This window comes from Glarea lozoyensis, assembly GCF_000409485.1.
Source record: "Glarea lozoyensis ATCC 20868 chromosome Unknown GLAREA17, whole genome shotgun sequence".
NCBI classification, from domain to species: domain Eukaryota; kingdom Fungi; phylum Ascomycota; class Leotiomycetes; order Helotiales; family Helotiaceae; genus Glarea; species Glarea lozoyensis.
The window spans coordinates 1,106,640-1,133,402 of NW_007360991.1; the positions used below are offsets into that span (position 1 = coordinate 1,106,640).

Genomic DNA, 26,763 nt, shown 5'->3' on the forward strand with positions numbered 1-26,763 from the left:
GTCCAATCAATGTCAGCTTTCGCCGCTCATATACAGATTCCCGTTCGTGCCGATGCCGAGCTTATGTCCATGGATTTTCATCGATGTGGAATTACCTGAATAGTGTATCAGTATTGCCAAAGAAAAAATGAACATGGGAATATTGAAGAGCAGTTCCTTTGAGAAGTTTCGTAAGTGACATACAGCTATGCCAATCACCAGACCAGCCCAAAAGCGTGACGAGAAATCAAGCGCCTTCCACTAACTCTAATACCCCACTGTCAGTTTGTGTAATTTCAGCTTAAGAAACTCTTGTTATTGATGGAAAAAACAACTTACACTTCAAGATCTCACCCAATCATAGCACACAACACCACGCTTTCACTACCAACAAAATCGCCAGACATATTCTAGGATCACTCCCACTAAACCTTAGTTCTCAAGGCCACATCAGATAATCACAAACCGCAACGGATAGATTATGAAAGTTTGCGGGCACAGAGTCTCGCTGCCTCGGAATAGCTCATTCTATTCTTCCCCATATGCACATTCCATCTAAAATTCAATGCACCAACTCCCGCCCTCTAAATTCTTAACCCAACATGATTTGCCACCAAACGCCAAGCCCATGTGTTGAATGCCAAACATTTACAGGTATATTTGTTGAAACCCGCCATCCTCTAAACTATTTTTGTACAACAGCTTTCACCATTCCGGTCGCCTCGTCACCGAGTATCGTATCACTCTTTCTCTTCTTCAACACATTCTCAATGAATGCCTCTCCAGCTTTGTAGGAACTTCGGACTAGAGGACCGCTGGCGCAGTACAGAAAGCCCAATTCCAGGGCTCGATCGCGCCACATGTCGAATGTTGCGGGTGTAACGTATTCTTCGACTTTCATGTGTCGTTTGGTAGGGCGCATGTATTGCCCGAATGTCACGACGTCGACGTTTACTTTGCGGAGTTCTACTTGTGGTCAGCGGCTGAGCTTTCTTCTGAGATAAGAAAATACATACCCTTCAATGTCGCCCAAAGTTGCTCCTCAGTCTCCCCTAATCCGAGCATGATACTCGTCTTCGTGATCAAACTTGGAACCGCTTTCTTCGCAGCATCCAGCACCTGCAAACTCTGTCTGAACTTCGCCCTCCGATCCCTAACAAAAGGAGTCAACTCCTCCACAGTCTCCATATTATGTGCATAAACATCTAGTCCACTACGAGCAACCATCTGCACCATCTCCAAATCCCCAGCATAATCACCTGTCAAAGCTTCGACCAACATGGATGGCTTCTTCTGCTTGATTTTCATAATCGTCTCGGTGAAATGTCTCGCGCCTCCATCTACTAAATCGTCACGGTCCACAGATGTTAGGACGACATATCCTAACCCCCATCTTGAGAGTGCTTCTGCTGTGTGCTCCGGCTCGTGAGGGTCCAGCGGTGGTGGTGCTTTGCTTGTTTTCACACTGCAGAATCGACATCCTCTGGTACATGTATCTCCCATGAGCATGATAGTCGCCGTTGCTGCGCTCTTGTCACTTCCACCCCAACAATCTGAAATATTCGGACATCTTGCTTCTTCGCAAACCGTATGCAGATTTAAACCCCGCAGATCCTTCTTGATCTTCTTGTAATTCGAATTATCCGGTATTGGCGTCTTGAGCCATTCGGGCAATCTGGTGATCTGCTTCTGTCTCCCGGCGGGTCCTACCATTGCCGTCCTTAATTCAAGAGCATCACTATGTGATAGAGGTTCGTCTTCGGTTCCAATGAATTCGGAAAAGGAAGGAACTGAGTTGGCCGTATCTTTGAAATAAGTTGGCCTTCGATTTGGAACTGGTTCCAAAGGTGTAGCTTCGGTGGCAAGACCGCGAGAGGAGGGAGAAGAGGGAGAGATTAATGCCATTGAGGCTTTTCGTATCGGCGCCGAATGCAAGCATCGGAATCTGGTTGCTAATGAAGCCATCGTGAGGGTGATGGCAGAAGAATATAAAATTGGAATCGTGTCGGGGATGTTGAGTCGCAACTCTCACCAGAATTTCAAAGCATCATTGGGCCCTGAGCTCGGGAGCCGACACTTTCCGCTGTCACGTGATGGCTGCTGGTTGTCCAGTAGTCAAAAGCGAGGTTGTCAAAAGCCAACTTTTTCTGCACTACCATCCATAATTCAAGCAGGGTATGTACTTTGAGCCTCCTTCCAAAGTCATTTTCTATTGCAACACTTTGGGTGTTTAATCAACTGTAACGATTACGAACAATCCGTAATTGCCAAGCGGATCCCTAACCATTCTGACAGATTCAAGTTTAGTAAATTTTCTCAACCGTATTTCTAAACCGTTTTGTGACGTTGAATTCCGTCCCTTAAAATAAGAAGACTTAAATTCCGATTCACCTTTTGATATCTTAAATCACCAAACGTCGTCAATATCAACATCTCAACTCGCTTCCCTAAGACCCCTAAAAACCCCCTATTCATCGGACATACTCAAAAGCGTTAGCGCCACCAGAATCCGAGCTCTCGGAAATCACCTCTCATCCAACATCAAAAAAATCTCACGCCGTACGAAAATACTATTTTCTCATTTCTTATGAGCTCAATCCCTTCCTTCTCCCCTTCTCATTCTTCCTCTTCAAACTAATAGGCCTCGCCTTCACACTCCTTTAAAACTTCACAAAAATGCCCTCCAAAAAACCCTCATCCAAGCCGCCCCGCGCAACCCCCTCTAATAAAATACGCACCTTCACCCTCCTCGTAGCCATCCTCGCCATCCTATCCGGAGTATACATATTCCTAGAATCCCGTCTCGAGTCCTTCTACATCTTCACCCCCACGCACCTCCACTCCCTCTCCCTCCGCGCCATCAGCGCCCACGGAAACGACACCAAAGCCGTAGTCTCCTACATCGTCTCCGAGCTGAGCGAGAAACTCCCCGGTGGATACGTGAATCTGGATGAGGAGTGGATATTTAATAATGCTGGGGGCGCGATGGGAGCGATGTATATAATCCACGCCAGTAAGTCAAAACTCAGAGGGGGAGGTGCACGTGACATGGCTAATGAGACGTAGGTATCACTGAATACCTAATAATTTTCGGTAAGCCCTAAAACTCATACATATTTGCTCCCTCGAGTGAGTTCAACTAACACCCCCCAGGCACAGCCATAGGCACAGAAGGTCACACCGGCCGCCACACGGCCGACGACTACTTCCACATCCTGTCAGGCACTCAACTAGCCTACACACCAGGTTCCTACGCCCCAGAAATCTACCCGCAAGGCAGCGTGCACCATCTGCGTCGCGGCACCGTGAAGCAGTACAAGATGGAGGCGGCGTGTTTCGCGCTCGAGTACGCGCGCGGCTGGATCCCGCCGATGCTGGGGTTCGGGTACGCGGATACGTTTACGAGTACATTGGATTTTTGGACGTTGTGGCGGACGACGTGGGTTACGGGACGGGAGATGGTGGGGAATCTTTTGAGGGGGAAACTGTGAGGGAGAGGGGGTGAGGGTGGAAGTTTTGAGGTAGGAGGAGTGCTGGGGTGGGAGTGAATCGTTGTATTAAAAGTGGTGGAGTGTAAGATCAGATGGGGACGAAGATAATAGAGGTGTAATTCATTTACTGTAAATCAAAACCTACTAATTTTAGACATCAAATGAAATGTGCATCTTTCTGGGCATTTCGTGATCAACAATTTGGGGGTTGCAAAATTTAACCCACTGGGTAATAACCATCTCCCGGTTCAGAGCCGCTGCAGATCAGGCCAGATTCACACTCACCCGTCACATCTGCATATTTAATCATCACACAACCACATCTTCACAAGAAATCTTTCTCAAAATCATTTTCAATCAGCTGAGTACGTTAAAGATAGTAAACATACAAAAAAAAACAATCGTGCGTCCATCCCACCCCGCCTCGAGCCGGTGTGGAACGCCAACCAGACCATCAATCACCACAACTCCCAACCAGCTCCAGGCCAGCATCGCCGCTCAATCGCGCCTTTTCCCGTTGTTCCGGTGTTCCAGGTGTGAAGTATCCTAGCCACGGAATCAGAACAGCTCTTTCGTTTAGCACTTGCGCCATTGAACACCTGTAACAAAGGTCACTTTTCCGTCAATCGAGTCGTCAGTGAGCAGACCGCTCGCGGTCTTGCTGCTGGTCGAGAGCGAGATTTGGGATTTGATGTTGATGGGGAGATCGGCGCCGCATTGGGACCAGATGGTCGAGGTTACGGGGATGTTGTCTTGGATGGTGTAGTCTTTGGTGAGAGGGCCTTTGAAGACGGATTTGGTGGAGACTTGGTTGGATTCTATTCACGTGAGTAAGTTTTGATACAGAACCTTTAGGATGAGGCCAACTTACGGCCGGAGAAATAATAAGTAGCTTCTTGTGTTCCTGAAACGCCTGCATCAAGAGCTGCATAACCTCTATAGATCGTGCTCATGATGGAGTATTGGAAGCCTTGCGGGTAATGAAGTTGGAGATTGATTTGGCAGAATTTACGAGATTCTGTGGTTGCAACTCCTGGGCCGATAGAGGCAACATACTTGTCGAAGATAAGAGTGAAACTGCATTAATGAGTGGGAGAACATCATCCGTTTTCAGAACACATACGTGGTAAGATCACTTGAGATGAACTTTCCAACCGAACCCTGAGGACATCCAGTACCAGATGTGGTAATACCTTTAATGGTTACCTGGCTGGGATCCGGCTTGTCACCGCGAGTCTCGAGAGTTGGTGCTGCGATTGCAGTGGCAACTAAAGCCAGCACGGTGAAGATGTTGGTAAGCATAGTGATGGGTAAGTTATGTTGAGCCTAATTGAAGTTGAGGAGACCTATCGGAATTAACTGCTGAAGATGGTGAAGAAAGTGAAGATCAAAAGCGGGTATGTCGAAACACTTTATACTTCTGACAACATGATACCACGAAAAGCCAAGGATTCAAGTGAAAAAAGGGAGCATGAGGGGCTTTCCCGGGCAACATTGAAACCTCGTATTCGTCCGCTAAAAACATTTTGGCGGTTAAGCATAAAAAGATTGGTCTAGGGTAGTATCCAGCTCCGTGGTTCTGCAAACGGCAGGATTGAAGGTGGCTTTCCGTCAACCACATAGCTCGAGAAGCTTGGGGAGCTTAGCAGCCGCGGCTGGTTGTTTTACACCAGCTACGTTGATTGAGGTTTACATAGGCGTGTTAAGGATTGCATTGACCAAAGAAATGTAGTCATGTGAACGATAAATATAGGAATAATGCGTAGAGAATGTTTCTGATATGTTGAGCTACGGGCAATTCCGACCTGAAACTCTTCAGCCTTACTTTGCGTAACCAAAGGCATTTATCGTCCGACTTGAACCATGACCTGAGGGTTTGTGTGATAGAAAATAACATCTTTGTGGAGGTTTTTAGTCACGCAAAAGTGTGTGCTGACCGATTAAATTAATAATGAGCTGAAAAATGGTTGAATTTGATGTGCTCAGAATTCAGACACATTCCGTTGTGGCTGAAAAGTCAAACGTGTGAAATGGATGCCAACCATAGACTAAGGCGCCCATAGTTTTGAATGATCGCATAAGAGAAAATAATGTTTTAACGAATGCATGAAAGGTGTAACAACTATGATCGGAAGCGTTGAGAATGAATCAAGACTTCATTGGTCAGGCTTTGTTCAGCCGCTTGGCTAAATCGACTGATTCTGAAGGGGTACCACGACTTTAATCTAAGCCAAAGGTACCGTAATTGTATACCGCGTGAGAAACAATTAATACATTTGATATGAGCTCGATCCGTTCGACCGCGTAGTAAGAATATTGATTGCATCTAGGCAACAGCTCAGGAGTGTCCACAAGGTATTTGTTGCGACTTGGCAATGGATCTCAAGACAATCCCATATATGAATTGCCGTTCAACTTGTGGAGGTACCAGATTGATAGTTATTGCGTATGGTCAGCGAGGCTTAGTAATAGCTTGGATCTGACTTCGGGAATCGAGATCCTCTCGAGAAGATGGAGCAGCGGGAAGTATAGAAGGCCTTCGATGCATCTGTGGGACTCGTTGAAGATATTGGATATACTCATCAAATGATTTAGTAAAAGCCACGTTGTCGGCTACAGCATGCAGAAGACTGCGAGAGTATCGGACCCGCGTGTCTTGATCCCGAAGATGTGGTAGAGCAAAAAGATTGCCTAATGCCCAAGAGAGGAGAGACCAGTTCTCCTGATCATCTTAGGTTGGTGCCTGGCAGACGTATGTTGGATTGATATACTATATATTGCCAGATGGCGGGTGGTAATCAGCATTTGATTGTGGCTGACCGCGTGGTAGTTGGTGAAAGCAAAGGGGAGATGTACTGTGATCACTCTGGGTTTGGATCTGAGATATCTTGTACGGAGGTATACTGCCGATGCTGATTATGCTGTTGCTATTGTTTTTTCTGGACAAGCTTTGCTGTAGACGGTGCTACCTTGGTTCGTCTTCATCTGTCGATTGAGCAATCTGTCAAACTGAGGTGCCAAAAGGGTGACATCTTTTAGCCGGGCGAATTAAGACAGGAGAGCTTGATGACCGGACTGCTAGCCAGAGTTTGTGGAATTGTATTCGGTTTCTTCAACGATGTGTAGCCGCATGTGATGGGAAATCATCACCAAAACAATGAGAGACGCGGAACAAACTTGTTGCACAGGAGGTTGATGTTGATCTCCAGACGTTGGGTCCATGGTGGGTCCAGCCTCGGCAACTCCCCCGCATTCCAAGATCCGATCCGGCTCCCGTAGAACCCGAGAAACTGTGGAGACTCATTGTTGTGTTTACTTTCCACGACTCCAACAGAGCACCGTTATGGATATCATCATACAATATCAAACTAAACTCGAATTCTGAGCCTCGGTCTGCACGTTAGCGCACCAAATGTCAATCATCATGCGTCGATTGCGGGCATTCTGACAAGCTACTGGAGCGACAAGTATGGCTTTCAATGTGGCGCTTGTGCCTCGATCCCCAGGTACTTGCGCTTCATAAGATTGGGAGTGCATCTTGACCTCCTCGACCATATTTACTTCCTCCCTCGAAGAGCGTCAATGGTTTAGAGATATATCCAGCCTTTCTGCAGTATCCAGGAGCCTCTAGACCATCCAAACGATCCCCCTTTCTGGTTTGTCTCCACAACCCGGATCTGCGGACGGTTGCTGACCATGAATCACAGCATTCGAACAATAAGCTAGATCAGAGCTCTTACCTACGCGAGCGACGACAAATCCATTCTTATTCTGCATTTATACTATCCTTATTCGTGGTGATAGCTCCCTCTGAATTGACCCCAAAACCGGACGATGGCGACCGATAAGAACAACGTCGAAGCCTTAATTCGACAATCTCGGCCAATCAATATAAAAGATCCATATGACGCTGGCTGGGTAGAGGGGAAGACTATTCTTATCACCGGAGGAGCTTCAGGATTTGGAGAAGGATTCTTCAGGAAATGGGCACATCATGGTACGAAATGTGTCGTCTACGTGGCTACGGAACCGTGCTTACACGATTCACAGGCGCCAATGTGATAATTGGAGATGTGAACGACGCGCGAGGAAATGAGATTGTAGCAGAAGTTCGGAAGACTACAGGCAACAAGCATCTGCATTACATCCACTGCAATGTGGCAAATTGGCAATCACAGGTTTCATTCTTTCGACAATCGGTCAAGCTCAGCCCAACTGGAGGTATTGATGCGGTTGTTGCAAATGCTGGAATATCAGATGGCGCGCCATTTTTCTACGAAGTACCTGATTATGATGCTGTCGAGGAGCCACCGGCCCCAGTATATAAGTGTTTTGAAGTCAATTTGGTCGGTGTGATGTACACATCTCAGCTTGCATTGCACTACCTATCGAAGAATCCAAAGTCAGCAATCCCAAACACCTCTTTGACACCAGCCCCCAACACACGAGACCGACATCTTTTACTATTGGGCTCAATCGCCTCGTTAGGCCCTATTCCAGGGCAAGTACAGTATTGTGTGTCGAAGCATGGTGTTCTAGGCTTGTTTAGATCCCTGAGAAGCACAGCGTTTGTGAACGGAGTGCGAGTCAACATCCTCCTGCCGTATTTTATAGACACCCCTATTCTTCCAGCGGTTGGAAGATTGGTATTGGCGGGCAGCGGTATGGGCAAGCCGGAGGACGTCATTGATGCAGGGACGAGATTGATGGCAGACACAAGGATTGTTGGGAGGTCGCTGGCTATCGGTCCCAAGGTTCGGATTGACGATGATTGGCAAGTGATCTCGCCATCTTCTCCAAACGGCACAGAGTCTGCCGTGTGGGAGGCGTATGCCGAGGATTTTGTTGAAGTTGGTAAGTTGAATTCCATCTCATCGCTGGAACAGGTCTAATACCACCACAGAAGCATTTACACGCAGATTTATCGGAGCAATCAATCAAGTTGAGGTTATTCGGGGTTGGGTAGGTTGGGCAACGGATGTACTTCTTGCTTTCGCGTATCCTGTGCGGAACATGTTGAGGAGGTGATGTGGAAACAACTTTTATGCTCAAAACAGGCGTTAAAATATTCGAATTAATTTCTTGACAAGCAGAGCGATTGAAGAATTTCGGCTGACACCGTGAGCCATAATTCCACGCCGAGTCTTTTCTGCGTTCACTCTGCGCAGCTGCACTTTCACCGGTTATTGGTACACACGACCCATCACGATCGTTCTTGCCCAGTTAGTTTGAGTCCAGCGTGTCATTCATCTTGACTTCATTGCCATTTCTCATCTCTATTGCACGGAGACTGTCACTCTGTTTCAACAAAAGATATCGAGGTAGTACTGCCGAATTTGCGAGAATGGCTAAAACCTGGGACAGAACACCACTCTACGATGACCCTTTCACCTCTCCATCACATCCACCGAAGGACAACACATTCCGATGGGCAACCAGAGTTGCTCGACCGTCTGCGTCCTCGAGATTCTCAAGCTTCCGGCTGTCGCCAGTTAGGGTCTCGGTTTTGTTGGTCACGGTGGCTTTTGTTGTCTTTGTGCGGGATCACCTGCCGGTGAATGTGTATAGAGGATGGCGGCAAAAGGTGGGTGGTGCAGAAAAAGAACCATCAAAGACAGTGTTGATCTAATAATATGCAGGCTACTTGTTCATCATCCAACTCATCTCTCACAGCGCTCATTCCTTTGGACTCAACTGTCGATACAGCATCGCGAGCAAATGAGATGACCGACGCATTTGCATCCTACAAATACAGAGACACTTGCAACATCTCCTCCCTCGACTTACACGTTCCCTTCTCTCCTCTCTGCCCAGATCGAGCATCAATGCTCAAAGCAATGTCCTCGGGAGGACGGATAGGGAACGATGCGCCTTACACACCGAGATATTGCGACATGCGATGGTTTACCACGGAAGAGATTTGTGAAATCCTGGGACGCTTCGAAAGGATAGTTCTCATTGGAGATTCTATGCTGAGACATGTTATTGGGAGTATGAATATTTTGATTAGGAAGGATTTGGGGTATGGTGCGGTGACGGATTGGAATTTCTCTGCACAGGAGAAGTAGGTCATACTCATAATGAGTGACAGGTTATGGAACTAATTGATGCAGGAAGCAATGCTTTTGCAATGAGCAGTTCGATGTCAAAGCTTGCTCTGTTCAAGGTATTTACAAGACTGCAGATGTGTTGGCACATGATCCGAAAAGTGTCGCTTGTTCGAATAATATCAATCTGATGAGTGAGTCCTTCAGTCAAAAAACGAAGACGTCTAACATTACTTGTAGTGGAACAAATCAACCGCCACCCCATCCCTCCCGAAGAACTCACCCGCCTCAAAACCAGCATCGGCACCCCCACCAAAACCCGCAAAGCCTTCATCCTCGGCCACGGCCTCTGGAACAACCTCGACCTCCAGCAAACCGTCAACTGGATGGACGTGATCCTCGACGCCATCGGCCCAGACTGGCACGGTCTCTTCGTCACGCCCAACGCCGCGGGCAAGGAGAAACCAGACGATTGGATCGTCACGCAGGGGAATAAAGCCCTCATGTTGTTTGAGGAGGGAGTGAAGATTGAGGCGGAGAAGAGGGGGCTCGAGCATCTCGGGACGTGGAATATGAGTGTGCAGTGTAATAAGTTTGATGGGGTGCACCTTGATTTGAGGGGGAATTTGGTTAAGGCTATGATGGTGCTGAATTGGTTGAGTTTGGTTGAGTAGGGTGTTGGGGTGGGGGGGGGGAGTGTGGTGGGTTGTGGAATATGTACTTTGGTAGTTCTGTAATTACATGATTTTATGCTTCAGAAAGGCGTGACAGTAGATTTCTTTGATTGGGTTTCGACGTGGTTTTGATATATTGAAATATAGTCTTTCATGCCGCTTCAGAGTTAAGTGATCCCTTTCAGAAGAGTGCCAAATCGTTTGAGATAAAAGAAAACTTGCGTAAAACAAACATACTGATGAGCTAGATTGTTGTCTAAGTCTAAAAACTTCTTAGATAAGTTGTCGTAGAGCATGTATATAGCCAAATCAGCCTCGAAATCGGCCCATAGATATATAGACCGGTGGTACAACACCGATACGGGCCGAAAGTGTGGGACGTGAACGTGGCCGATCGTGGCTTGGCCAGAACCCAACCGATCCGACGTCGCCCAGTCAGCCCTGGAGCCTGACGGCAACATTGAACAAAACATGTCTTTCCATACCTAACCGTTTTTCCTGACTTCGAACACTCTTCAAATCTATCACCACGATCCAGTAAGACTGAAGATTGACATATCTTGGAATTCATGTCCAGCTCTTGATCGTATCACAAGCTTCCGGAAGGTTTCAACCACCAATCTCGCTTATTTCGAGGCTCATGCAGGCAGACTTCCCTTTTTGTAGCAAACACGAAACCATTGGATCGCGGATGGCGGAGGTGAAGTAAGCTTGAAATCGTGGGGGCTGAGGCTGAAAAGACGCCTTGACCCGTACAAAAGCCTTGCCTTATCCAAAACCCAACGACCAGGCTTGCTTGACGCGACTTTCTCTTCATCTTTTTCTTCATTTTCCATTTGGGGTTTATTTGTGGCATCTTGTACACTATGCAGCGGAGACTCACTGGTATGGAGAAGGCCCAGGAAAAGGCTGTGGAGGAGGAGGTGCAGAAATACACGTATTACAATGAGAAACTCATGCAGACCTCCTATGAAACTGGGGATATCTACAATGATGAACGTTTTGGAACCGCCAAGCTTGCATGGGAGATTAGGTTTGTGAAAATACGTTTGAGCTATCCCCGACTTTATTGACGTCTTTCTAGTAATGAAGGACGACCGTATCTCGCACATGTCAAAGCCTTGTCGCCCCTCTGGCCGCCACTTAGGCTGTTGGCCGATTTCATGGAAATAGGCACCAGTTCCTCACGGTGGAAGAGAATGGCGGGAAATGACGATGGACCAAGTAAACTCAAACTCCAACTCGATATCGAGGAGCGTGCCGCCAGGACTAAAGTCACGAGACTTGATTATCTGTCTACGGGAATTGAATCTGTAGAATACACCACCTCCCAGGCCCTCCGAGAGTCGTTGGAGAGAGATGAGCAGGAAGAGAACGTCGAAGAAGGTAGATTCCGACTATTCATCCTAGAAGATCTTTCACGCGACATGATCGAGCTCCTCGGCGCCCATCTCGACATTGAACCAGGCTTCTTCCGCGAACAAATCTTCGATTACGCATGGTATAACACGCGTGATCGCTGGGTTGATCCGCCTCGATTGCAGGTGACGACGAAGAAGCAACGGTGGATGCAGCTCCGGTTTCCAGCGGCGAGGTACTATAGAACGCCCGAATCTTTTAGAAACGCCTCGAATCAATTTGAAAGAATGAATGTTGTTAGAAAGGCCGAGGATGATATTAATAATAGGTCGAAGTGGGATGAGCCGAAGGCGATTGTCGGGTTGGCGAGGACGAGAGCTTCGTTTTGGATGTCGGGTGAGGGAGGGGCTGGGAAAGCAAAGGGTTCGGTGGGTGTGCTTGTGGTTGATCCAACGCCAAAAGAAGGGTCTCCGTTATGGTATGGATATCGGAATTGGGAGGTGAGTTCATCATCCAATACCATCGTGCATTGCTAACTATCTAGAAACCCCCTTCTATGTATGACACAAACCCTCCACCTACGGGACCCCCTAGAGACTCCATCTACAACGACATCGTCTTCTGGGCCAAGAAAAGCGGGACCTTCGGACTTTCATCTTCAAACCCGTCGGAAAGCATGCACACTCCAGCCCTAGCCCTTCTTCACCTCGTCAGCTCGGAATGGCTTGAGGTGGGAGAGTACATACGAACACGTCTCGGTCAGATAGAATGGGAAGTGTCATTTCCGGAACACTTTCTCTTACAAGACAGTAACATCAACGATACTTTGAAGAAGCTACATATCTGGCGACGGCTCGTGCCACTGTACCGGGAGATGTTGACCGAGACCTTGCAAAGAGTATTCCACATTGCTGATCCTCACTCATTGGCTGTCTCAGGCGGTATTGGAGATTTCGCATCACATATCCCTGGTGATCCTTTGAGTAGCTCGGCGAACTCGATCATCTCTACGCGAAATGTGCGGAATCCAGATCAACCCATTTCGACAATGCGTGACGATTATGTTCGCGTTCTGGGACTTATGGAAGAATATCAACAACGAATCGATCGTCTCACTTCAGTCGTCACGGCTATCATTTCCATCGCTGACTCTCAACGTTCGCGCGAGGATAATAAAAATGTTGCTCGTCTCACGTGGCTCGCAACATTCTTCATCCCGCTTGGTTATGTGGCATCAATTTTCAGCATGACGGACGATATCACTAGTATCGCCCAGACTATCAAATGGTACTTAGCTGCTGCTCTGCCCTTATCCATTTTCAGTCTGGGTATTGCGTATCTCTTCACAATGCCAAGTATCAAGACGTACTTTGCGCAATTCAAGATGGGCCCCTTTAAGAAATGAATGACTTCAATTGAGCTATTCAGACAGGCGCCAAAGCACAACTACAGGTTATCCAGCCATTTCTTAGCTGCTGCAAGAGCATTCTCAGTCTCTTTCTCGAATCCGGTGACATTGCCAACCAAGATAATATCATGAGTTGCAATTTCCTCAACATGGAAGGCTATCTTATTGCTAGATATCCGCTTCATCGCTTTCGCAAACTCGGCAATCTGTTCAATCAAAATCTCCTGTCCGCTCCCTTGGATCCAAATCGGCGTGTTCGTACGGAATGGATGTGCTGCAGGACTAATCCATCCATCGCCCATCGTAACAGGTCCGTCTTTCGGGCAATACATATGCGCCCCCCAAGTCGCAAAATTCGAAGGAATATAATCCGTAAATCTATGCGGGGAATACGAAAAGGTCGCCGGCTCAAGACTACTCGCCAGATCCACCCAAGGCGACCACAAAAGCGCCGCAGCAGGTCCAGATGCATTCGTAGTAGCAAGATATCTCAGCAGCGTCACGGCCAGATTCCCACCCGCCGAATCTCCACTGATTACAATATCTTCATACTCAATCCCCAGACTAATCAGATACTGCAGCGACGACACCGCATCTTGCAGCGCAGCAGGGAATCGACCACCCGGATTCGAAGCAAGACGATACGACACCATCAACGTCTTCCCGATCTTCTCACTCAACATTTTCCCTGCGTACCCCGACTCCGCGGGTCTACAGTCCCCAATCACATACGCACCGCCGTGGAAATGGAGCACGATTTTCTTGCCGCGATCCTCATCCTCATTAAACGCAGACGGATACCAGTACCCGCAAATCTTCTCCGGTTTGACCTCCTCGTCGTCGCAAATGCCCATATACACACCCCCTTTCGTCGACGGTGGGATTGTGACGAGTAATCCTTTTTCCTTCGCCGTGGGTTGCAAAATTAAAGGTGTATTAACCCGCATGAATGAGAAGTGCCATAATGCGGTCCTCAGCGCCCTCGTAGCGACCGCCTGACGGAGACTCCATCGAGAGTGCTGCCGCGTGGAGGATGAGAGGTGGTAGAATATCCAGAGGGGGAGTTTGAGGGCGTTGATGAGGAGAGCGCCGAGGGTGTAGAGACCTTTTGCGGGGTGCTTGGCGAGGATTTCGGCGGCGGTGGACATGTTGGATTTCAAGGGATATAGAATTTTGTGTTTTATGAGCTGCGTGGGGGGAGGAAAGGGGTTTTGTTGTGTTGTGTTGTGGTACCTGCCTAGTTAGATACCGGTAGTTTGGGTGCGGGGACGGGGAGCGACCGAGGTACTGTGCCCCGCGTCTTTCGGCTGCTGTATGTTACCGGCATGTACGTTATTCGGCTTCAAAGACCTGTTTTAATATCTTCGTGCTAAACAATTTTACCCTTTTCATCTTGAGTAATTTCACCATTTTCTGTTCTTTTCCGGATCCTAGACGGTTCACAACCTCAAAGATGCAGAGCATACTATCCAATCGCACTACACAACAAATTAGGAATGCGATCTTCATAGTACACAACTATCTACAGTTGAAAATTTTCAAAACGTCTCTGGAAACAGAAAAGGCGCTTGAAAGCTGGGTCTTAGCACTTTACGATGAGATTTCGTTATTTTATCGTTACTATGTAAGAGGTTTTAGAAGCTGCGTTTTGAGAATACGACGATGTATGACACCGTAGGTAAGAAACTACATCAACTCATTCTTCTTCTCTTCCTCGTCGAAACCCCATACAATCATTGTATGGAGCAGCTCCTCTCCTCATCTGCTTTGGGAACCTCGGCCGCTTCATTGGAGCTGGTCGTTTCAGCAACTTCAGCAACTTCAGCAACTTCAGCAACTTCAGCTGCACTCTCATTCTCTCCAACCCTCTGACGGAACCCAAATTGCGGATACACCACCTCGAAGATAACATTCTCCAGCTCCGGATATGTCCCCATCATAGATATCAAATTCTCAGAGATACTGTGTTCAGGCGTCCTTCTTGTCTGCGCAACCGTTGTTCGTGTTAATGATCGAACAACCAATTCGATCCTCTCATCTTTCGTGAATATAGTGTCGAATGGAGATTGTCTTGCGTTATGAAGTTGTTCGGTTGTAGTCATAACCCGTGCTGCTGACGCGATGCCTTCCAATACGGGGATACCTGGATAATTTCAGCATTGGGGAAACCAGGATTTTGGTAGGACTTACCGCAATCGCAAATACTACCTGTAAAAAACAGCTGTTAGTGGATAGTTAACAAATGGGTTCTTCTTGGTTACCTTGAGCGCCCAACACCAACTCCTTCTCCTCATGCAACCTTCTCATCCCATCATCGTCCAAAGTCAATATCTCAATTAGTCCCCAATCCGGCTTCGCAATCAACGCCTCATTGAACGACGCATAATGCATAACCCTCGTCGCCTTCCCATCCTCAAAACAATCCTTCGCTATAAAATCATCAGCATCCCTGACCCTCGTCATTGAGAAGCACAACACATACCCCTCGCAACAACATCTTCCATCCCAAAAAGCAAGCCAACATCCAACTCAGTATCCTCCAAAACATTCTCCGGCATTATCATCGTACCGCCGTGTTTCATAAAGCGGATCCGTTTGAGATAGATCCATATGACTTGGAATGGGACAGTGTCGTAGACTTCGAGGAATTTGGTTCGAGCTTCCTCTCGCTTTGCTGGAGGGAGGCCGCGGGTGCGGGTGTCGAGTTTGATGCGTGTGAAGAGTAGTCCTCGTGCTTGAGTGAAGTCTTTGCGGTCGAGTGTTGAATTGTTGGCTGGATGTGTTAGGAGGTGACGGATCTGGAGTTGGAGGACTTACTTATTTCGGAATACAATTCCGCTGCTTTTTTGTTTTGCTTGAATAGTTCAAACACCTTATCAGACGATCCAATAAGTGCCTCCACACCAATTGCGTCAAATTCGGGTTGACCGCTCGCAGTCTGGTCTGATGAACTTGAATCTAGCAACTTAAGCGCTTGTCGCAATTTCTTAACATTCTGAAAGCGCTCCTCATCAAGACCGAAATCCGTGCAATCATTCACGTAACTCCTGATAGTCTTGCACGCAGCTGCCTTATTAGCAAACACAATCCCATCAATCCGATGACTCTCATTCAACATGATCCCATTAATCTTATCCACAAACCCCGTCTCAACAGCGCAAAACGGAAAGTAAAACACATCGCTCACACCCTTTGGGCCGCCATTCACCGTCACATAACTCCCATCAACAATCTTCGTATACGAGTTCCGCGCTTTCATAATCGGCAGATCCCTAAGAACCGAGCCCACACTCTCAGGATGTAGGTGCTGTGAGACAACCGCCTCATACCAGCCCTCCCTCAACGCCTTCATGTCCGGATCCGTATCCTCCTCCGGAACAGGAAGCAAGAACGTCCTCAGCACAATAACAAGTCTCGGAGCGATCGGCGCGAAGACATGAAACTCGGTATATACACCTGGTATAACTTCCCCGGATCCCGGATCAACCCCACTACTCGACGCCCCCTCATGAACCCCATACGCATTCTGACTGAGCAGAAACTCCTCGTCCCCGGCTGCCGGCGTACACAACGCCATATAAAACTGCTGCGTATGATTGATAAACCATTTCGCATCATCCGGATAGATCCTCTCTTGGATCGTCTCCATCCAGTTCATCTCATAATCCATCTTCAACTCCAGAATCCCCTTGATGTTGTCGAACCAGACGTCAATCGGCTTCTTAAACCCTCTTTGGGTCATATACGCTAACATGCGCTCCTTATCATCTTCATCATACTCCTCGGCGGTTTCGTGGAAATACCGTTTGTGAAACCTCCTCCCCCGGTATTTCATGATGAACAAAAACTTCCGCAACACATCCCTCTGCGGGCGTTTTATCTCAGCGCTTGCTCGCCCTGCTTCAAACGCCCTGCGAATCCCGCTTATCACCTCTCCCGCACGAGATTCGAGCACGGAAAGTTGTTCCTCAATCGCATGTTGCTTGGTAGAGCGGCTGAAATCTCGATACATGTCTGTTATCCCGAATGTCTTATCGACTGTTGATTCTTTGATCTGAGCGACCTCGCCCGAGAGATCGATGCTAGAAAGCATCAGGGGTGGTTGCCGTGCTGTGGATTTTCGCTTGCCGCGCTTTTTGGATTTTGAGGTGGTTTTTGGGGGGGAGGCTGGATGGGCGTAGTTGCGGAGGATGAATCGGGGGATGTAGTGGTGGTATTGGGATTTCTCTTGGTTTGAAGTGCTTGATTCGGCCATGTTTGGAAACGAGGGAGGTGGGTTTGAAGGTAGCTGTGTTGTTGATTTTGTGCGAAGGGATTTGTGGAGGGGACGGTGGGGTTAGATGTTGTGAGACTTAAATCGATGGTTTGTCTCAACGGTTCAGTATCCCTATGTGCTAATTCTTATTTCGGTTTGGGAGTGCGTTAATCGTCAAAAGTGAGCATGGTCCGTTTGCACGAGACATATAGGTTACACGAGCCTAAATGCGGGGTATGTTACACACAACTCCCAAGTTCTTATACAAAAGATAGAACTCACCTCGCGTAAGATACGTTAAGTGTGAATCGCACAAGTCGAAACGGTAGGACTACTGATATTGCACATTCCATATTCCACCCCCTGGCGCTATATACTTCAGCCAGATATCACAGAAGATCCAGACCTCATGTCTTTTGTACCAATCTAAAAAATGATTTATCAGCATCTAAACGAGTCCTAGTACCAGAGACTTACTATACTTCTTTTCCTTACTTGAAAAAGCGTTAGGTGTAGAGACACCTACATCTCACCAAGCCATTCGCGTAGTCATCAACCTCAAAGATAGAGATAACGCGATTAACCCCTAAAACGCATCACACCAAACCTTCGAAGCTATTTTCGACAAATGCCTTAATCAGCTTGAAGAACATAATACCCCAATCGCCATCCCACCCTCTCCTCTAAATAAACCCATCACCTGTCCCTCCCCACCCTCCAAAATCCCGGACTCGGCGGTCTTCTACTTATTAAGCGAGAACTCACTCGCAATGATCACATCACATATCACTCAGATTAAACTCATCTAGGCATTTTTTTTTACCAATCTAGGAGAAACATCGAGACTAAATATCATACCACTGACTCCTTTCCAAAAACTTCTCTCATTCAAAAATACCTAAACTCCACGCACATGAAACCTATCAAACCCCAAAAACATAACGCCATCGCAGAAGCAACAAACACAAAACACAACTCATCCCCAAATCAATTCCTCACTACCCAAATCGACTCCTTACCCCCCAACACCCTCACAAACCCACACTCACACCTTCCCAGCAAACCACCTCACCAAATGCCCCACCGTCGGATGCCCCCACACCAACGTAGGCGGCACCCTCACCCCCAACGTCATCTGCAACTGTTTCCGCAGCGCGACCGTCATGACCGAATCCATACCCAGCTCCGGCAGCGCAACCCTCGGATCCACGTCGCTGACATCAGGGAGCTGCAGGACGGTAGCGACGCACCCGGCGATCTGGGCCGTGAGGTAGACGGTGCGGTCTGGCCCTGGCGGCGGGAGCGCTGGGGCAGGAGCAGGAACAGATTCGACGGGGGAGGGCGTGGATGGTGCGCGACGGACGGCGATTTCGGTCAGGATGTCTGCGGGAAGGACTTCGGTTGCGTCGAGGGTGCGGGTGCGGAGGATGACGGCGTGGGCGATGTCGAATTTGGCGACGTGGTCCCAGGCGAGGAAAGCCTCGTCGCGGCTGATGCTGGTGATTCCTTTGCCTTCGAGCTCGGCTTCGATGAAATCTGCGCTGGCTTGCGTGGTAGCTGCCATGCCTAGACCGCGCCAGCTGGTCCACTGCAAGGCGATTGCGTTGTCGCCGCGTGCGCGACGGTGTTCCGCGAGACCGTCTAGGAAGGCGTTGCCGCTTGCGTAGGAAGCTTGGCCTGGGAACCCGAAGAGTTGGCCGCAGGAAGAGAAGAGCATGAAGAAGTCGACTGAGGTGGGTGGGAATGCTTTGTGCAGAGTTATGGCCCCGGCTACCTTGGGTGCGAGAACGCGATTGAAGGCAGTTGGGGTGGTGGAGAGAACCAGCTCATCTCCTACGACGCCGGCGGCGTGTACAACTCCCACAACGGGCGGTAAGGATAACAAGTCTAGCTTTTCAGAAAGAATGACGGAGGCGTTGGCTGCACTCAGGTCGAGAGCGAGACAATATACCGTTGCTCCGACCATTTCAAGTGCTTGGATATTTCCAATAATTCCCTTCTCCGGTTCTATCGCGACATTCCAATCTTTGCGAGGTGGGAGGGCACGACGAGAGAGGAGGACGATTCTGCGTGCTCCGCGTTCCACCAAAAAAGAAGCGACTTCGAGACCAAGAGCGCCGAGACCGCCAGAGATGATATAAGTCCCATCAGGCCGAGGCTGAAGCTTTGCAGACTGGTTTGAGGGATACGATTTATTCTGTGGCATGGCTCTCAGGCGACCAACTCGAGGAATGGAGTCTTCTACCTTGACCACATCTGCTCCGGACATGTTTTTGACGACGTGGAAAGGAAAGGTTTCACAGTCCACATCAATGAGCGCGCCCCAGAGACTAGGCTGCTCAGCTGCGATGATGCGACTTAGTCCTAACAATGGAGCATGTGCGAGAGAACTGCAGCTGGTACCATGAAGAGCTTCATCTGTGACTGCGAATACACGAGTGTTCGTCTCGTTTGCAGCAGCATATTTCACAATGTCGAGAAGATCCTTGCAAAACCTGTTGGCTGCCTCGGGTACATCATCGATTGATGCTACCCTACTTGGGAGATACAAGATGACAGTGCCTTCCGAATTGCTTTCAACTGACAATGACTGTGCTGAACCAACACAGGTAGTCTTAACGCGGCGCTTCGAGAGTTGTCGGAGATATGGCTCCATGAAAGCATGATCCTCATCGCCAACAAGTACGACATGTTTCAAAAGCGAAGGAACTTCAGAGAGACGAGCGACTGGCCAAGCGAGTTGGTGAACAAGGCCATCTATGTTGTCCTTTCTGGCACCGGGGGTACCTTCAATTTCCGAAAAGCGCATCGAGGTAAACTTAGCAAGTGCCATGCCGGCTTCATTCGTAATCGTGACATCGACAGCAAGTGTAGAGGTACTGCTAGCTTCTTGCACATAGATATAGGCTTTCTTTGGGGGAACTGCACCGTCACGCACACTTGTGCTACCAACCTGAGCAGGCATCCGCAAACGTGGTGTCTCGTAGAAGAGCGTGGAACCAATGGAAGTCGCAGCATCGAAAATTGGAGCCCAAGATGTGGCACTCCATGGGAGAGTCGCATCGTTTGCTGTTTCTGGAGAGACATCTACAAGTACAAGCATCTCCTTGGTATTTCCAACATGGCGGGTGACTGCCCAAGGGAACCCCATTGCGGGAACACCCACACCAGAAAGGTAATCAATAGAGAAGCTGGTCTTCAGCTCAGTTCCGATGCGAGCCCGAATGCTAGGAATATTGATATCAGCCCCGTAGGCTGGTATGTCGCTAGCTGGTTCAGCAACGGTGCTTGCGGTGGTGTGGGTAACCCACGACGCCAAGCGATCGCCTTCTTTCTCTTCACCCTCTTGGACAAGGCGAGACATAAGGCGTACTTCAGTTCCTTGTACGAGAACTTGGATGTCCCGCGGTGCGCTGATGGCGACTGGAACTCGAAGGTTGACATTCGTCAGCGACTTGGTCCCAGTTGCGTGCAAGAAGGTATTAAACAGTACAGCTGCTGGTATGATCTCCGTTCCATGGAGCGGGTGATTTCCCGGGAATGGCTTTGTGTCGTTATCAAGCTTCGAAGTGAAGACGGTGATTTTTTCTCCAGCAACAGACGTGCGTTGACCGAGAAGAGTGTGAGAAGTAACTTCATGAACCATCGTGCTTGTATCGGTAGATCCCGTGCCAATGGGTTTCCAGAAGCTCTGATGTTTCCATTCCGTCTTTGGGACTTCATGGGCCCAAGCTACGCCTCCGAAGTGCAGCTTCCAATTTATCGTCACACCTTTCAACCACATCATCATCAAACTCTTGAGGAGAGCCTTTCGGGTAGGTTTGTTACGCAGAAGTGTTGGAATAACAACAGCGTCCTCGATATCCATATCCATCAGGGTCTCATTGACCGAATGTGTGATGACCGGGTGAGTGGAGACTTCCAAATAGACTCTGTATCCATCCTTTGCTGCAGCCTCGACGGCGCTGGTGAGCAAAACTGGCCGCACCATGTTACGGACCCAGTAGCTAGCATCGCGAGGAACCGGTTCACGAGGATTTTCGGTAGCTGTTGAATAGAGGGGAATGAATGGAGTCCTTGGTGCAAGAGCCGTAACGAGTGATGTATATAGAGATGTCGCGAGACAATTGAGAAGCGGGCTGTGGAATGGCACGTCCGACTTGACCTTGAATATTTTGATTCCACGCTCTTCCCAGATGGCAGACCACCTATTGATTGCCTCAATCGAACCAGAGACGACACAGGATGACGGCGATGAGTTGATGGAAGCCGTGATATCCGAACGGGCTTCAAGTGTCGTTAGCATCTCGGCAAAGGGAATATTGACGAGAACCATGGCCCCCTTGCCCATTACTTCGCGGTAAAGGACAGACCGTCTGCAAACAACCAAAGCGCCTTCGTAGGGAGTCAAAGCCCCCGTAATAACCGATGCTGCAATCTCACCAACAGAATGCCCAATCACCGCACTAGGACGGGCACCTTTGGACCTAAGGAGAGTTGCAAGACCAATCTGCATGACATAGGTGAGAACCTGGATCTTATCCGAGGTCTCAAAGTCACTAGTCTGCAGTGCATGAATGGCTGAAAACCCAGCTTCATCTTGAATGACTGATTCGAGGTCTTGAATGGTCTCACGGAAGAGTGATTCCTTTGCCAACAATTCCACGCCCATTTCCAGCCATTGCGCACCGTGTCCTGAGAAGAGCCAAACAGCTCCATTGTTCTCATCCTTGCCAAGCACTCGGCCAGTGGCGATATCAGGAGATGTCAATCCTTTCTCTAATCTTCCAGCCAGATCGAGCGTCTCTTCATGGCTGCTGACAAGAAATCCAGCCCTACAGTCATGATGACCTCGTCGAACCGCGAGAGTGGACGCAATGGAGGAAACTGAGAATTTGGTGCCTTGGCTGCTGGCCATCCATTCACCCAGAGCTTTTGCATATCCTGAAAGTCGCTTTTCCTGCGGTGCCGATATGAGCAAGATCTTGGGGCCGTCGTCATCAATATCCGCCTCCTCAACATCACGAGCGCCTGCTTGATATGCTTCAATGACCGCGTGAGATACGCTGCCACCATATCCATAAGAGCATATGGCCGCTCTTCGTGGTTGGGAAACCTCTGGCCAGCTGGTAGCTTCGAATGGGACTCGGATACCGGAAGTGGCCCAGTCAATTTTTTCGTTCAGCTTTTGAAGATTTGCTTGCGGGGGAATAACACCTTTGTTGAGTGCTAAGACTGCCTTCATGAAACCTACCGCACCTGCACCAGCTTCTAGGTGGCCGACGTTGGGCTTCACGCTTCCGATGTAGCAAGGAGCATTTCCCTCTCTGTTGGCGCCGTATATGTGTGACATGGCGGTGATTTCGACGGGGTCACCAACAGATGTGGACGTCGCATGCGCTTCGACGTATTGAATGGTCTTTGGATCGACATTGACTAGTGCGGACCGAGCAACCGCCTCCTGAGCAAGTCCGTTAGGTGCCATAATGCCATTGGTACGGCCATCCTGACCAACAGCGGAGCCCTTGACGACTGCCAAAATCCTGTCGTGATTACGAAGTGCATCTGACATGCGCTTCAGAATAATAACCGACGCTCCCTCACCACGACCGTAGCCGTTCGCGTCATTGTCGAACGATCTACATGTCCCATCCTTAGAGATCGCTCCGGCTTTGTCGAGAACACGGGTCAGACCAGGGCCACAAAGTGCATTGACTCCTCCTACAATGGCAACATCGGTCTCCTTCGTCAAGAGCGATTGTCTACCGTGATGAATGGCAACCAAGGATGAAGCACAGGCCGCATCGACTGCAGTTGAAGGACCTCTGAGGTCGAGCAAGTACGAAATTCGGTTCGGCACGCCGCAGTAGGCTGTTCCAATTCCCATCCAGGCTTCCACGCCTGGGAGATCTTCGAGAAGGAGTTTCGAATAATCGTCGGAGTTGACGCCCATATATACTGCCGCATTGGTACCGGCGAGACTCTGGGGTGGGATTCCTGCGTCTTCCAGTGCTTCCCATGTCACTTCCAGAGAGATCCTCTGCTGAGGGTCCATCAGTAGCGCTTCCTTGGGAGAAATTCCAAAGAATGTGCTGTCGAAATCTTCGAGATTCTTCAGAAAATACCCCTTGCTTGTTGTGTCATCGAGGATCTTGGGAGTAAAAGTCAGTGAGAAACACGAAACGAGAGACAAAGAGGGGATAGATGACGACATACCTTAGCATTCCGAGAGTCACGGCGGTAGTATGGTTCCCATCGCATAGCTGGGATCTCTCCAGACGAGACAGTCTTGTTCATGATGGACTCCCAGAACTTTTCAGGGGTATCATTTCCTCCGGCCACGCGGCATGCCATACCAACAACAACTATTTCATCAATCTCGCTCTGTAGTGTTACCAAGTTAGCAAATGTAAAATCATCGGCAGGGGAGTGGCTCGACTGACCTTTCCAGATACTGAGGGAGAGCTAGAGGCGGTCCATTTAGAAAGCACGGACATATCAGAGGACTCATGTTCCGTAGGCTCAGCTACTAAATTTATCAGTATAGGGAAAAAATCAAGGCGGATTGTGGTAATACCTTCAAGAAAGGGAGACATGGTGATTGAGAGACAGACTAGATGGTTCAAATAGAGAACACAAAAGAGAAGGATCTATGGGGGAATTAAAGACAAAAGCCCAGGAGTAAGTTTCTAGAAAGAATGGATTGAGTTCCTGAAATGTAGCCTGGACGCTAGAGGTTCGAGTATTTCGAGCAGGTACTTGCTCAAGTTGAAGGAGAAAGATGTTTGCGAGGATCTGATCTACAACATACTTGCAGCTTTTACCTTCATTCTTATAGATACTCCATATCTCATTCTCACAAACACGTGGACGAGAGGGAATAGCAAACAACCTTCGCCAAGATTGTCTCGTGTCAAGCTGAAAGGCATAGATAGCTCGAACGCACCGAAACATGACTGCCTGTTCTGACCACCACGGCTGCGGCCGAACATCTCTGCCGCTATGGAGGAGTATGAATCAAGGCCCACCTAATTCCTCGAAAAGCTCGAAGAAGGACATGACCAAGAGCCATGAAAGATAGGCGTAGGGCTGTGTTGGGCATATTAGCAGCCCATGTGTCTATAAAAAGGATGTGAGAGTGTAGGCTTACGGCAGTGCTATCGTGACCCGGAGACTTGCAGAAATGCTGCATTTGCCAAGTTTGAACAGCCAGCCTCAGTTTTGTCTCGCTATGCTTCAGCTAGCTCACTTCTCACATGAACTGAAAGGCCGAAGAAAGAAATGTGCTCCTCAGCCCCGATTCTAGGAGCTCTGAAACTTCTGCTGTCATCTACCACCACTCGGTGGCAAGACCATTTCTACACTCTACGTATCAATTTTCTTGTGCCAATCTGTTGATCTCATCACATTCTTAGCTTTTTGATATTGCTTCTCGACTGCTCATTGTCAAAGTCCGCATAATCACTCGAAATACATCAGACTTCTCAATCCTCGCAGATTCAAATCACCGCATTTACACATCGTATCAAGAGAAATGTCGACCGAAAACTCCACTCAAAAGCCATTTACCATCGCCATAGTCGGCGGTGGAATCGGGGGTATCGCACTTGCGATTGCACTCCGGCATCAGCATGTCCCCGTCCAAGTCTACGAAGCTGCACCGGAATTCGCAGAAATCGGCGCTGGAATGGCCTTTGGACCCAACGCGATCCGCTCCATGGAGCTCATTGATCCAGCAATTCGCAAGGCCTTCAATACCCGCGCAACGAAAAACGGGGCCAAGGAGGACGAGGCGACTTGGATCAACTTCCGCTGTGGCTTGGGTGAGCCAGATCTGATTGCAAAGGTGCAGACCACCGACCACGACAAGACGGGACTGAGCAGCGTTCACCGCGCGCATTTTATCGACGAACTCGCCGATCTCCTTCCAGAGGAGATTGCGCATTTTGGGAAGAGGTTGGTCGGGCTGGCAACGCTCGACTCGGGGAAAATGCAGCTTGCCTTCGAAGACGATACGACTGCCCACGCTGATGCCGTGGTGGGATGTGATGGGGTGCGAAGCCGAGTGCGGCAGTTTCTTCTTGACACAAAGAGCCCACTTGAGGATCTCACGTTCAGTGGAAAGTACGCTTATCGCGGCCTGATCTCGATGGGTATGGCCAAGGAAGCCCTCGGGGAGTATCTTTCTGGAAACAGCCAGATGTACCTTGGGCCGGAGGGACATATTCTGACATACCCTATTGCCCATGGGAAGGTCATGAATGTCATCGCGTTCAAGAACCAGGACACTCCATGGGAGCACGAGAGCTGGGTGGTGAAGAACCAGGGTGATGCATTCAAACGCGATTTTGAGGGATGGGGCAAGCCCGTTCAGAGCATTCTCCAGGTACCAGATCCCATTTCCACCCGCACCCATCTTGCTGACTCGAGACCATTCTGTAGCTGCTCGACAGCCCGGACCAGTGGGCCCTCTTCGACCACCAACCCGCGCGTACATACTGCCAAGGCCGTGTTGCGATCTTGGGCGATGCTGCACATGCGTCCACCCCACACCAGGGTGCTGGCGCGGGTCAGGCCATCGAGGATGCACTCATTCTCGGTCGTCTTCTCGGCGACGTACAAACACAGGGGGCATCCGACATCCCCGCTGCCTTCCGTGCGTACGATGCCGTTCGGCGACCGCGCTCGCAAAAGGTGGTCACCACCAGTCGTGCGGCAGGTTTGACGTATGCCTTTCAAGGCCCAGATGGGGGAGATGTAGCAGGTATCCAGGAGGAGCTTTTGCAGCGTTTCCAGTGGATCTGGGAGGAGGACATGGAGAGTCAGCTTGCGCAGGCGACGACCATGTTACGCGGCGAGAGGCAGGTTGCAGTCGGGACTGGGCGTGGGTTGGTATGGGGTTGGGCTGCTGTGTGGAAGCAGGTTCTCGAGGATCTCGTGTCGCGGGTGCTCGTGTTCATTCGGGGAAGTCGATAGACGGGAGCTGTACGACCAAATCGAATTTCTTTGCATTCGTTGGTCGCGTGCTTGTGCTTGAGCTTGTGTGACAGAAGGAGGAGCTGGCTGGCTGGCTGGCTGCTTCTCGCGCAGGAGGATGGGCTGGCTGGATGCTGGTGGTGTTGAAGAATGTGGAAGTAAGCTGGTGTAAGGCTACGCGAAATTAGATGGGCGTCGTGATCGGCACTAGGCGCGGGCAATAGATTCGCCGTTGCCGCAATTTACACCTTACCCATTGGATCTAATAAAACCTCCAACTACATAGTAACTACATAGTAACTACATAGTAACTACATAGTAACTACTTTACACTACAAAATCTCTTTACCTCCTGGAGAACTGTAATCTATCTTATTGCATAATATAAATTCATCAACATCTAATTGTTTTATCACTACTCCTCTAGAAGTGTACTGTACTGTGCGCCTCGTCTGAAGTTGGTATTACGAGAATACCATAATCGACTGTTCTCCGTTACACAAGGCTATGGGAAAACAGACGCAAGCCGCATTGCGTGCCTTTACCTCCGAACGGTAGAATCCTGCAATCTCGT

General features: G+C 49.1%; 10 protein-coding genes across 10 annotated transcripts; 5 read left to right on the forward strand and 5 right to left on the reverse strand.

Annotated features, from left to right (window-relative positions):
* Positions 1 to 664: 664 nt before the first annotated feature.
* On the reverse strand, positions 665 to 1,944 carry GLAREA_12208 (Radical SAM enzyme; the record flags this gene model as incomplete). The annotated part of the gene is made up of 2 exons (XM_008082990.1): positions 665 to 945; positions 996 to 1,944. 2 exons carry the CDS (start codon positions 1,942 to 1,944, stop codon positions 665 to 667), a joined length of 1,230 nt encoding a protein of 409 aa, XP_008081181.1.
* Positions 1,945 to 2,655: 711 nt separating this feature from the next.
* Positions 2,656 to 3,470, forward strand: GLAREA_12209 (C-8 sterol isomerase; the record flags this gene model as incomplete). The annotated part of the gene is made up of 3 exons (XM_008082991.1): positions 2,656 to 2,992; positions 3,046 to 3,072; positions 3,133 to 3,470. The coding sequence occupies 3 exons, from the start codon at positions 2,656 to 2,658 to the stop codon at positions 3,468 to 3,470; spliced, it is 702 nt and encodes a 233-aa protein (XP_008081182.1).
* A 454-nt stretch (positions 3,471 to 3,924) lies between these two features.
* On the reverse strand, positions 3,925 to 4,772 carry GLAREA_12210 (uncharacterized protein; the record flags this gene model as incomplete). Its single annotated transcript, XM_008082992.1, has 4 exons — positions 3,925 to 4,016; positions 4,070 to 4,288; positions 4,342 to 4,547; positions 4,594 to 4,772. The coding sequence occupies 4 exons, from the start codon at positions 4,770 to 4,772 to the stop codon at positions 3,925 to 3,927; spliced, it is 696 nt and encodes a 231-aa protein (XP_008081183.1).
* A 2,532-nt stretch (positions 4,773 to 7,304) lies between these two features.
* On the forward strand, positions 7,305 to 8,498 carry GLAREA_12211 (NAD(P)-binding Rossmann-fold containing protein; the record flags this gene model as incomplete). Its single annotated transcript, XM_008082993.1, has 3 exons — positions 7,305 to 7,467; positions 7,521 to 8,324; positions 8,374 to 8,498. The coding sequence occupies 3 exons, from the start codon at positions 7,305 to 7,307 to the stop codon at positions 8,496 to 8,498; spliced, it is 1,092 nt and encodes a 363-aa protein (XP_008081184.1).
* A 316-nt stretch (positions 8,499 to 8,814) lies between these two features.
* On the forward strand, positions 8,815 to 10,191 carry GLAREA_12212 (uncharacterized protein; the record flags this gene model as incomplete). The annotated part of the gene is made up of 4 exons (XM_008082994.1): positions 8,815 to 9,054; positions 9,110 to 9,534; positions 9,584 to 9,711; positions 9,758 to 10,191. 4 exons carry the CDS (start codon positions 8,815 to 8,817, stop codon positions 10,189 to 10,191), a joined length of 1,227 nt encoding a protein of 408 aa, XP_008081185.1.
* An 866-nt stretch (positions 10,192 to 11,057) lies between these two features.
* GLAREA_12213 (uncharacterized protein) lies at positions 11,058 to 12,955 on the forward strand (the record flags this gene model as incomplete). Its single annotated transcript, XM_008082995.1, has 3 exons — positions 11,058 to 11,224; positions 11,276 to 12,050; positions 12,095 to 12,955. The coding sequence occupies 3 exons, from the start codon at positions 11,058 to 11,060 to the stop codon at positions 12,953 to 12,955; spliced, it is 1,803 nt and encodes a 600-aa protein (XP_008081186.1).
* A 41-nt stretch (positions 12,956 to 12,996) lies between these two features.
* Positions 12,997 to 14,106, reverse strand: GLAREA_12214 (alpha/beta-Hydrolase; the record flags this gene model as incomplete). Its single annotated transcript, XM_008082996.1, has 1 exon — positions 12,997 to 14,106. One exon carries the CDS (start codon positions 14,104 to 14,106, stop codon positions 12,997 to 12,999), a length of 1,110 nt encoding a protein of 369 aa, XP_008081187.1.
* Positions 14,107 to 14,691: 585 nt separating this feature from the next.
* GLAREA_12215 (uncharacterized protein) lies at positions 14,692 to 17,213 on the reverse strand (the record flags this gene model as incomplete). The annotated part of the gene is made up of 5 exons (XM_008082997.1): positions 14,692 to 15,101; positions 15,149 to 15,166; positions 15,220 to 15,387; positions 15,441 to 15,731; positions 15,776 to 17,213. The coding sequence occupies 5 exons, from the start codon at positions 17,211 to 17,213 to the stop codon at positions 14,692 to 14,694; spliced, it is 2,325 nt and encodes a 774-aa protein (XP_008081188.1).
* Positions 17,214 to 18,258: 1,045 nt separating this feature from the next.
* GLAREA_12216 (Malonyl transacylase ACP-bd) lies at positions 18,259 to 23,809 on the reverse strand (the record flags this gene model as incomplete). Its single annotated transcript, XM_008082998.1, has 4 exons — positions 18,259 to 23,364; positions 23,430 to 23,597; positions 23,657 to 23,739; positions 23,791 to 23,809. The coding sequence occupies 4 exons, from the start codon at positions 23,807 to 23,809 to the stop codon at positions 18,259 to 18,261; spliced, it is 5,376 nt and encodes a 1,791-aa protein (XP_008081189.1).
* Positions 23,810 to 24,747: 938 nt separating this feature from the next.
* Positions 24,748 to 26,189, forward strand: GLAREA_12217 (FAD/NAD(P)-binding protein; the record flags this gene model as incomplete). Its single annotated transcript, XM_008082999.1, has 2 exons — positions 24,748 to 25,599; positions 25,656 to 26,189. 2 exons carry the CDS (start codon positions 24,748 to 24,750, stop codon positions 26,187 to 26,189), a joined length of 1,386 nt encoding a protein of 461 aa, XP_008081190.1.
* Positions 26,190 to 26,763: the final 574 nt, after the last annotated feature.